The sequence below is a fragment of the Artemia sp. Qi Xiang Cuo genome, chromosome 5 (genome assembly GCF_049724085.1).
Source record: "Artemia sp. Qi Xiang Cuo chromosome 5, ASM4972408v1, whole genome shotgun sequence".
Lineage (NCBI taxonomy): Eukaryota > Metazoa > Arthropoda > Branchiopoda > Anostraca > Artemiidae > Artemia > Artemia sp. Qi Xiang Cuo.
Window position 1 is genome coordinate 4,731,066 of NC_142798.1, and position 12,210 is coordinate 4,743,275.

A 12,210-nucleotide genomic window follows, 5' to 3' on the forward strand; every position below is an offset into this window, starting at 1 on the left:
TTTTTAATACTTGAAAGTGATTAGAGAGCGACTAACGCCCCTCTCACGCCCACCATTTTCCCAAACACATCCAATAAAAATTTTGAGATATCCATTTTGTTCAACGTAGTTGAAAGTTATTGAAATAAGGTCTTTTACGATGATAACCCCCTCAGAGCCCTCAGTGCGAGGGTTGTAAGTTATGGCCTGGGGGCACATAAAGTTTATATAGAAAGTCGTTATAGAAATTTCAAAAAGGGCTCATTTGATTGGAAATTGAAATTGCCCTTTTTAATAGTCGAAAGTGAGTAGAGTAATTAACCCCCCTCTTACGCCCACCATTTCCTCAAAAATATTCAATCAAAGTTTAGAGATAACCATTTTGTCCAAAGGTTGTAAGTTGTAAGTTCTGGCCTGGGGGCATATAAGGTTTTTCTATATAGAGATGTCGTAAAACTTCAAAACGGGCTCATTCAATTCGAAACTAAGAGGGCTAGTGCCCTTTGTAATAGTCGAAAGTGATTGGAGGGTAACTAACTCTCACGCCCACCATTCCTCAAAACACATCCAATCAAAATTTTCAGATACCCATTTTGTTCAACGTAGTAGAAATTTCTGGAAAATAGGTCTTTGAGAAAGACAACCTCTCCCAGTGCCCAGGGCAAGGGTTGTAAGTTATGCTTTAGGGGCTTATAAGATTTTTATTGAAATTTTTCTCTTTTAAACTTCAGAAGGGAGCATTTGATTTGAAATTTAAAGGGCTAGGGCCATTTTTAATAGTTGAAAGTGATTGGAGAGCGACTAACGCCCCTTCCACGCCCACCATTTCCCAAAACACATCCAATCAAAATTTTTAGATATCCACTTTGTTCCACCCAGTTTAAAGTTCAGGAAATTATACCTTTGAGCAGGACACTCCCCCCACAGTCTTTAGGGCAAGGCTTATAAGTTATGTCCTGGGGGCATATAAGTTTTTATTGAAGTCTTATAAAATAGAATATTGAAAAGAATAGTCTTCAGTCTTTGGGCTGACTAAACGAATCTGGAGAAGAACCCTCGAAGAATACAAGATGCAAAACACTGCCAAAAATTCAGTCCGAAAGGAGGTGTTTCCAAAGGTATTGAAGCTCCTCTGGGATGAGCTGGCAAAGGATGACAATGTCAACCTTCAAAATGGGTTCATAGCACGCTTTGACAGAAAGCGTTGCATCGAAAAGATTCCCGATAGGCGATCAAATGACGAAATCCGCGAGGCAGTTGGTGATTCTGTCATAACTTCCTTCGAAAAAAGGCGGTTTGTCACTGTTGGTACTGTGTCGCGTAAGCGAACAAAGCTTAACAAGGTTCTCGGAAAATCACTAGCTGAATCGAGCGACAGGGAAGATGAGGATCTTGAGGATTCAAGGACGAGTGAAGTGAAATCTGGCAAAGCTGAAATGAAGCCGAATAAAGGAAAGGGAGCTGAATTTACAAGATGTCCTGATTCTTGACTGCTCATCTGACGACGCATCAGACAACTTGCCGGAAAAACTGTGCGACGATTCTAGTGACCTTAGTTGGGATGAAGGACAGAACAGTGAACATGAGGGTGGTGACAATTCTACTTGTAAGAAGGACTCAGGTCTCCCAATTAAACTGTCTGACTTCTATGCTGTGTTCTATGAGAAAGATTTCTACATTGGACGAACGGAAGATTTTCCAGATGAGGGGATGGCAAAATGTAAATTTATGGAACGTGTGAGTAATGCTTACTTCAGTTACAACTGGCCCAGGAAAGGTGATGTCAGTGTTGTTGAAGAAAGATGTTTTCGCTGGACTACTCGTTCGAATAGAACATGGCCCCTTCCAAATTGCAGGGCACCGTGATGTTACAAAGTCATACAAAAAACTTTGCAAAGAACACAAATTCTAGCCCCCGGTTTTCCGGGATTTTTCTGCAAGTCCTGTTTTTTGACATGATCTTAGTCTAATTTTCTGTATTTTTTTTTAATTTTGTTCAATATAAGGGACCTTTTTTATATTGAACCTTGGAGAGAGAAGTATGTAAAGAAGTAGTCGTTCAAACTTACGGAAAGCATGGCCAACTTTGAACAAATTAAGAAACTACAAGAACAGTATATAAAATAAAATAACGTCGTTCAAAGTTGGACGAAGTGTGGGTAACTTTAACCACCATTTTCAAAAAGAAATTATGGTCATGTGGGAAGGGATCATCCACCCTCTTCAGCGGTCAGAAATACATATGGAAATGTGTTTCTAGGTTGTTATGTTACCATTTACAAAATCTATTGCGAAATAAAGGAGAAAAAAGGTACTTTTAGTTCAAAGTAACCCCGTTAAATTCCCTCTTTAATAATTGAAATTGATTGGAGGTGAACTAGTCCCCCTCCCACGCCCACTCTTCATTTTCCCTAATTTTTTTAAAAGCTAAGTGTTGACTTAGGATTTAATCAAAATGCACTGTGGCATCTCAGCCATCCCAAGAACGCCTGAGGGTATTATGTTCAAACTTTCGGGGCTACTTCTGCTCTTAAAATTTAACCAATTCAAAATAGCGCAAGCGTATCCATGCTATCAAATAAAGTAAACAGATTTTTTTTGCGAATGGTATCAAGTTTTCTATTTCAGGTCAACTAGAAGAGGTTTGAGACTAAATTAAACATTACTATTTGTGTCCAGATTTTTAAAAGGACGTATGTTGTTAAAAATTGCTGAAAATTTTTCTCCAGCATGCAAATAGCAGGTCAAACTATAAAGTCTTAAAAAAAGGAAAGATTTAAACTATTGTTTTCTTTTTCCCTGAAAAGACTATGTCAATATACTATGTAAAATTTTAGGTGCAATGCACTATGGTTCTGAGGTTTGGGGTATGTGAAGGGAGATAGGCTAGAAACAGTGCAATTAGGATAATATAAGAGGTGGCTAAGGATAGGTAAGCACACAAATAGTTTAGTAGTTAGAGGAGATTTAGGCTTGTTTTCATTAAGAAGTCGTAGGCTAGTTAACATGGTTAGGCTTTGGGAAAAAACTTTAGTGATGCCTAGGGTGCGATTGATGAAGGCGGCTTACTTAGAAATGTTGAAGGGCCGCTCAGGTAGTGGATGGCCGTGCCAAATTAAGAGTGTATTATATCAGTGTGGACCAAGCCATATGTCGGGGGATGGCTTAGGGCTCGAGGATATTGGGGATCAAGTAAGTAGAGTAGTTGAAAGGATTTTGCAGGACCAAGAAATACAGGCATGGTAGGCCCAGCTTTCAATTTCGAATTCACTGCGTCTTTATTGTCGGTCGAAGGAGATTTGGGGTGAAGTTTTATTTTTTAAGGTGAGTTTGAATAAAAATGAAATTAAGCTATTAATTGAAATGAGGGCAGATAGTTTGCCACTGGGCCAAAGAAGAAAATTTATCGGGAGGGAAAAGTCAAAGGCTGGTACTTAATTTTGTCCTGTGTGTGGAGGTTTAGACGAGAGCGTGTATCACTTGATGTGTGAATGTGAGGAGTTGAGTGATTGGAGACTGGAAGTGTTTGGTAGGGGGGTTTATGATTTTGAGTGGTTGGTGAATGTGTGTACGGGTGAGTGTTTTATGGGTTTCAGAAGCTTGGCACGAATCCTTCGTCTCGCGAAGAATCATAGAAGTCGATTTCTGTAGGATTATGTTAGGTTATGTGCAATTTCTTTGTAATGGTTCTTTGTTTATATTTTTTGCCATGGCCTATGGGCTTTTAGCACAAATAAATTCTATTCTCTTCTATAAAACGAACAGAAATTAATTAAAAAAAAACTTTTTCCACAAAATAAGTTTTTCAAAGAAAAGTAAAGAACTCCATTAAACCAAAAATGAGCAAAAAAAAATCAAATAATCTAGCGAGCGTAAAAGCACCAAAAGTCAGTATCGATAAATATATGAAATCCAAAACGAACAGATATTACAATAAATAACCGAGTCAAACTCAAAACGAGCAGAAATTAACATGAGTAGGGCTTAAAACCCCTACGCCTTCCCAAGACCAGAACATAATATGCAATTTACTAAAAAAATACAAATGAATGTGAATTGTCAGTTCAATATTTATATACTGATATTTAGTAATCAAAATGTTAATATTATTTAATTTATTAAAGTTATGAAAGTAAAAACATTTATATTGAAGGTGTCCTATAAAAAAATGTATATATAAACATTTATATGAAGGTGTCCTAGGGAAGAAAGCTAGGACTGCAGCTAAGAATATTAGTGAAAAGGCTTTATGTTTAATAGAGAGGATACGGGACTTGTTCAAAAATTATCTAAGTGATAAACCATATGAAAATAAGAGGAATGTAAAAAAAAGTTGAGAAAGCATTAAAATATGAACTAAGAAGGTGTGAAGTGGAGGCCATAGATAAAAGTGCCGTGGATCTGGAAGATGCAGCTAGACGGCATAATAGTAAAATATTGTACTGGCATGTTAATAAACTGAGAGAGAGTAGCCAATTCGGACATGTCCCAGTTAAAGATAGGAACGGGGCCACAATAAGTGATAAGGAAAGAGCTAAAGAGAGATGGGCAGAACATTTTGAGAATTTGCTAAACCAAGATAGAGTTGGAGGAAAAGATATAGAGAAAAATTAAAAAGTTCGTGATACCTTGGATGTGAAGGAACATTTGTTTAGTGAGGGAGAATTAGCGACAGTACTAGAAGCATTAAAAAATAATAAGGCTCCAGGTGCTGATAGTGTGGTAAATGAGTTTCTTAAATAGGAAAACCTTAATTAAGCCACTTTATAAGAAAGGTGATAAGAGTGAATGTGTTAATTATCGAGGCATTAGTCTGGTCTCTGTAGGTAGCAAATTACTTATTAATATGATATTCTTGAGAATGAGAGATGCTGTAGACAAAGTTTTAAGAGAAGAAAATTGCAGATTTAGAAAAGGTCGACCAAATTTTTACTCTTGGGTTAATCATTGAGAAGCGCCTGAGTTGTCAAACACCTTTGGTACTCAGTTTTATAGATTATGAGCAAGCGTTCGGTTCTGTTGATAGGAGAGCTTTAGCAAAGGTCTTATCCTTGTATGGTATACCAGACAAATACATTAAAGTTACTTAGTGCTATGTACGAGAATAACACCGCTGCGGTTAAGGTAGGAAATGAGGTTAGCAGCTGGATTTGTATTAAATCAGGGGTTAAGCAGGGTTGTGTTCTATCCCCCTTTATATGGATTATTTTGATGGACTTTGTCTTAAGGAGCACAGGAAAGGCAATGGGAGACCACGGAATCGAATGGGGATGAAAAAGTCGTCATAAAAGTCGGGAGGACGTCATAAAGAAAGGAAATGGGAACTTCCTGGTAGGGTGTAAAAGGAAAGCTTTGAGTAGATTGGGGTGGAGGAGGAGCGTGCGTAGCTGTGTTGGCCTCAGGCGGCTTGGTGCTGTGGTGAGTTGTTAGCAGTAGTAGTAGTAGCATTTTACAGTACACTGTGCTTGAAAAAAAAAACAATCCTTGATCTTATCATAAAGAGTATTCTCGACCACATGTTCTGCTGCCTGAGACAGGACGGCTTGTTAGTTAGTTTTTATATATTTGCTGTATTTATGTAGAAATTTACTGGTTTCCTACAAACAGTTTTTCTCTAGAGTTAGGGTCATATGGGGATAATTTTGACAATTAATATTTTCAGGAGGGCCCCTTCATTCCTGGAATCTAGACTTTGTTAAAACGAATCTTAACAAAAGATTGGGCATTAATACCTGTCATCATTAGGTCAGAGTCAAAATCAAACTGGAATATCGCTAATAAAAATAACTGCTTAGACTTACTTCTTGTTCTTTTGCTTTTTGTTTTGCCACATCTAGGCTACTTTTCAATTCTTCAATTAGCTTTCTGGATTCGGCAATCTGTTCATCAGCAGTTTCTGTGACCTTTTTCAGCTCTTCTATCTCCAATTTCAGAGTTTCAAGTCTTTGTTCTTTTTCTGCCCATTTTTCATTTATTCTTGACGCTTTGTCTTTCCACAGTGCCAAATTCTCTTCTGCCTCCTTTTCTTCTTGCTCTATACAGAATCATTTAATATAAGCTGTTAAATATTATTAAATATATAATTATCAAATATTATTATTATAATATCTAGATATATTATAATATATAGATTAGATATTATTAAATGTATTGTTAAATGTAATAAATTATTAAATATTAGTAAATATTTGTGCCTAAATATAAGTGTCCATCCGGAGGTGTGTGGTATCGAAACGTCCAGAAGTTTGATCAGTTGGCCAGAAAAGCGTTTTGCAAAATACCTGGGAGTCCTGCTTGATGAGAACCTGTCATTCTTGCATCACATTCAAGCAGTAGAACTGCAGATATCCCGGAATCTTGGAATAATAAAGAAACTAAAGAACACTTTTCCGCAGGAAACACTGGTCCTGCTATACAATGCTCTTATCAAACCCCATTTACAGTACTGTGCAATGATCTGGCAATCGACTTTTAAATCTCAGCTGCAGAAGCTCCCTTCGATTCATAAACAAGCTTTGAAATTAATTGGAAAAAATGAAGAGCATTTGTCGATAGAGTCGCTGCATCCTCAGTCCTGCTTGACCTTTGTGTTCAAGTTTCTAGCTGGTGAACTCCCGTCTACATTTAAAACATTATTTCGGCCAATCTCGTACCAGCATAATGTAAATACCCGATCATCATCGAACCTGCAAATACCCTTCACCCCGACTGCATGATCGGAATTTGCTCCGAATCTAACTTGTGCAAGGTAATGAAGCTGGTTACCAGAAGAACTGAGAGGTAGGAGCTACCTCGCGTCATTTAAAAGAAGAGTAAAAAATCATTTGTTAGCTTGGAACAAATTAGTAAAATAAGGGAAAAAAATCGTTTAGTGTATTAAATATAAATAGACAAAAATAAACTTAAAATTTCATTTTATTTTGGTATAATGATGAGGCGGTTTCCCCTGGGGCAAAGGGCAGGAGGATATTTGGTCGTCATGTTGGAAAATAATGAGAGGTAAGGTTGTTTCTGAGAGTAGGAGCAGTGACCATGCTGCGTATTATGTTTAAAAGGTTGCGATTGAGGATTTCGGCGTCCAGGAATGGACTGAGTATTGTTAGTGTCCTTTTTGTAATATACTTTTTATTTCCTTTTCTTTTCATTTTTTTCCTTTTACCCAAGATTATTGTTTTTCCTTTTTCTGGGTAATAAATTATACATATATACATAATATAAATTAAAAATACTGAAAATTTCTGGTCACAATGACATTTATTCCCCAGAAGCCAAAGACAAACACTCTTACGAGATGGAAATTACATGTGTCTGTCCGTGCTCGAATAAATCACTACCAGATATCTTTCGTCCTCTTTTTTACATCAATTTATAACAATGTATAATACCATATTTTGAAGTACAGCATAGAATTAGCCATTGAGCTATGATTGTTTTTGCAAATAAACCTTAATCGAAATATTTCAATTCAATTGTGAAAGAAGTTTTGTGTCAAAAGCAAATCCCCACCAAATTAAAAAATACTGTCAAATGCTTGAAAATACAGATATATGTCCAAACAATCCATTCTAAAGCATCAAGGATTCCCAAACTCTATTTAAAAGGAAAAAAACTAAATTTCAAAATGATATAACAATAGACGCTTTCTCTGTATCAAAACCTCACATTGCCAAACATCTTGAATTAAGATCAGACAGAGAAGAGGCATGTGTTTTATCATATTTGCGACAATATCGCCGCGACTGTGATTACGCTGTAGTGTTTCCAATGGCAATTCATAATAATGGGACCATGATGTATCATTTTACACAGAAATCCAACCAAATAAGGTTGGTGGCTTAAATCACAATGTTGCATTCGTTCCAAAAATACACAGTCCATACAAAATAAACAAACATAGTAAAAACGTAACAAAAATGCATACAAAAAAATTTTTCATGTGTTTGTTAAAGTGTTTATTGTTCCCCCCCCCCGAATAAATACTTGGATGTGCCATTGATTATTATATAAAAAGATAAGAATGTATAACAATAATACGAAAGATAGAACATTATATATCTTAGACAATATATAATTATCAAATAAGAAAGATATGATATTATGGGTTTAAATGTGTTATGTACCAAGCTGTTGCGAAAGCTATTATTATCTAATAAGAAAGATATATCACTGCCGCTTTTGATATGCGCCGTGCAACGTTTGATGAGAAGGCTCCTTTCAGGCTAGGGTATATTTACCATCTTAGGAGGCATTCATCGTATTTACAGCGAAAGTACTAAACTGTATGTTATTCTGCTGGGTTTTTTTCGGCATTTTTCTTTTTTCCTATACTCCACTTAGAAGCTTTTGTTATCACTAAATAAATAAATCATTATAATTATTATAGAGTTTCCATAAAACCCACTTGAAAAAGAAACTACAATTATTGAATCAGATGATATTTTGATAAAAATTATCCTACGAGACTGTTGTTGTGCATGATATAAAGATACAACAGAACGGAAATAAATAACCCTACAAGGTTTGAAAGTTTGTCGGCAAATGTGGAACATGTCTTGAATGAGATTTTCCAGATAAAACTAATTCGTGACCAAATTCAAGGGCTAAAGAGAAGTTCTATTTCGTTTTTCTTTTTAAGGAAAGGATTATATTAATTGGAGTGTAGATGCAATTAAATTTTGAAAATCTTTCCAGTGTTTGTGGATAAAAGAGTATCTTGTGAATCCTTCCTCAACCAAATTTGTAGATCAAAGGATTGACAAAACTAGATTATCTTTCCATCACGAGAAAAAAAAACAGACAGGACTTTTTTTTTCTCCGAATCCAGAATGACATAAAAAATTACGTAGACATCATCCTAATAGTATATCAAAGTCTTCTGAGACTTAATTGGAAATTGCTAGGTTTTGCTATAAAAAGCTCCCGATCTTTTTGGCGGCAACTATGCTAATAAGCCTGAAACTCGTTTCATATTTGTCGACAAGTTTGCTACTTTTTTCATCTGATTAATATCAACTGCCGTATAGGTTGATCTCTATACCAATTTAGCACTTTCTTGTCTGGTATCTCAACGAAAGAGGAGATTATTCTTGGTATTCACGTGAATATTTTATTGTTTAGCACTTTTATTAAGAAAAAGATAATTCCCACCTAAAGGAAAGACATTAATCTGCTAAATTTCTAAAACGTTTTAAGACTTAGAATAGAAACAAATCTAAAAAATACAGCTTGACCCACAATTTTCGTATCCCCACTTTGTCTTTGGGTCTCTGATCCCCCTATTCACCGGGAGGACACCCAACTTTGAAATCAAGTCCACAAGATGGCACTTACAAAGCGTGGCAAAAGTACTGCAGGGGTTGTGGCAAGAGCTGCAGGAACTGTCCCACGCGTGGCAGAACTGTGCGGCACATTTAGCCCTCCAAGACCAACACCAGATGGTGGAAAGTGGGCAACCCCATGTTATTAATACATAATGTGTTTCAAACTTATATGATAGTGTTTTAATAGCTTCGACTGTGTTTGAATACCAATGTAGTATTTATACCTGCCTGAAAAATATCTGCCTGCATTTATACCTATGCAGGCAGATATTTTTCTGGAATTCCATTATTATTTTCTTCTAACCCGGATTATAGCAATTCTGCAATAATTCCAATTCTCCAGAAAAATCTCAAAGGGGGTTTCGGCAATGGTAACGAGGTCGCGTCTTCACCTGGAGTCGAGTATCTCGCTACCAAAACGGTAATCACACTGGATTATTTGAGCCGTCCCAGCCGCATGTAGATTTTGCATCCACCAGGGAATAAACGCCGCCAAGATACACACTAATACTTCCGGAGGACAACCAACCGGGGTCACCTATCACGCCGAGATGCCAATTGTCGACAATGGTTCCAAAGGTGGCTCAAGCTTTCAAAATCCTTCTGTTTGAACCCTATGTGGATCTCGCATTTGTTTATCTCTCTTCAAACCTATTTTTAGCTTTCCCTTACGGTAATTGTTCCTAACAGTTATCGTATATATATTAGTCTTAGATGGAGTTTACCACCGTATTCAGAGCATTTCCAGTGTCAACTTTCATGAGGATTTTATGAGCAATTATTTATACTTGTTGGTTTGCAGATTCAACTACATAAATTGCTACACAAAGAACAAAGATACACCACCACCCATCAACTCAAGAAAAAGATGTCAATCCTTTCACTGTCTGGTCTGGTGAGGCTACCCGCGTTAAGTCAAATACAGCCACAGGCTGCACCCACTATGACGCCCTTCCGTCAACTGACGGTCATCGAACCACTAACTTCTGATTTTGGTTAATGAAACTGTTCTTGGCAAATCCTTTCGTAGTGGTTCATATTGCGACAGTCCTAAAGCTAAATGGAAAAATCGGTTAAAGAGAAATGTGATACTTAAGCTCTCTCGCCACGGATGCGATTTTTATATCATTTGACATGATCTTCACCCACTTGGCGTGAATGGCACACAAGCTGATATCTTCAGAAACTCCAGCCAAATACGCCTCGCTGGCTTGTCGTAACTTCATCACGACCGAACTCTGCAGTCTCAAGCCAATTGCGAGGTCCTTGCGAGGTACAACAAGTCTCTGGAAGGGTGCATTAAAAATTCAGTCTGTCCTGATCTGTTTGAGTTAACCGTTACTAAGAGAAGAGAAAAAAATCATGTTCAGAAAACCACCAAAATGATGTCCAAGTCCATCATTCCATGCTGTAATGTACACGCATATTACACCTCCTTTAGGCAAAATGTACCAAAAGTAAATGTAGTGGTCGCATGAGTAACTTGGCAAGAAGCAAGCAGAACGATCCGGTGGAAAGAGGCAGCTACAATCACGAGGCGGCAATTTCCAATCGAGAGTGATAAACAACCGCGATTCTTTCAATCGAAGCAACTTTAATAAACGCTATTAAACCGTGCCTACTGGCACCAGACTTACCCCCCCCCCCCCCCAACACGACCAACATAAAGGATTTAAGTTGTACTCATTCTCTTCAAAGGGCGCCGGATAGGTCCCTCATCTTTTTTTTTACTACCTCCTCTTCCCAGAAGGAGGTAATTTGCATATCAGCTATCTTCCTTGGACGTGGCGCCATTTCTTAGTTTCCTTTAAAATCAAAACTCATTTCCCTATTGCAGCCATGGTAAGCATAGAACGGAACATCAAAAGTTGGCAAAGCCAGCATTTGAAGGATATGCCGTTGATGCAAGACCACACGTTCGTTTATGTTTTAGATGGCGAGAGGGTGGCGGGTGGCGTGTCTCACGGAGAAGATAGAGCCTTCAAAGCAGTAAATCCTCCGACCAACAAAAAAGTATGGAAAATTATCTACAGGGATTTTAAAACTCCCGAAAGTAAGAGAGAGAGCTTGCGTAACTATCTTGCCCAGACCATAAACATGCAAGTGAGAAGTCAATTTCTCTTTCACTTGGTTTATTACCTTTTTTAAATCTATGACTTTTTTCCCCTTTCTCAGTGTTTCTGTATTAAGAATGCACATGCTGTAAATTCTTTCTATCTCGCCACCAAGCGCGTTATTTGCTGTGAAAGTAAATTTTTTTTTTTAACTTTTATTCGAAACTCACTATCATTTATCAGAAAATTTTAATTTTCGTTAGAAAAAAAAAACTATTATCCCGTAGCTTCAAACTGTTACTTACTCTTCAATGATTCGGCATTCTTGACCTTATATTCAAGATCTTTGACTTTGTTCTTCAGCTCTTTTTCTTTTTCTTTCATTTCGTGTGATCCTTGCTCAATATCATCAATCATCTTCCTAAACCCTTCAATTTCCTGTTGCAGTCTAAAATGTGAAGTCCCCTCAATCCTCTCTTTAAGTATCTGGAGATCAGAAACTTTTTTGTCATAAACTTGTCTTTTATTCATATAGTTATTGTAGCTATCTTTTAGTTTGCTTAGCTCGTTGTCAAGACGACGAAACTCCTCTTCCTTCTTTTCTTTCGTAAACCGCAGCTCCATGGCAAGACCAAGCTCTTCCAACATTTTACTACCTTGGCCACGTGAGCCTAAAGGAAGAATAAGAAGATTAATTGACGTATAAAGCAAACGTGCAACACAAATCTGACGCCCAATTTACTTGTTCTTTCGTTCAAAAGCAAAGACACATTATTGAGTTCTGTAACTTCTAAAAAAGACGGGATTTGGAACTTTCATCTTCAGTAAAAAAGAGACAATCAATCACCAGTTGATGT

The 12,210-nt window shown here is 37.1% G+C and overlaps 1 protein-coding gene across 1 annotated transcript in view; it reads right to left on the reverse strand.

The window, feature by feature from the left end:
* The window catches only part of SMC2 (structural maintenance of chromosomes 2), a 213,143-nt gene that overhangs the window by 151,783 nt on the left and 49,150 nt on the right, over positions 1 to 12,210 (reverse strand). Inside the window, exons 9-10 of the mRNA XM_089089305.1 lie at positions 11,659 to 12,024; positions 5,781 to 6,013 (exon numbers count right to left, since the gene is read on the reverse strand). Of these exons, the coding sequence (XP_088945431.1) occupies positions 5,781 to 6,013; positions 11,659 to 12,024 (599 nt within the window). The remainder of the gene's footprint in view (positions 1 to 5,780; positions 6,014 to 11,658; positions 12,025 to 12,210) is intronic.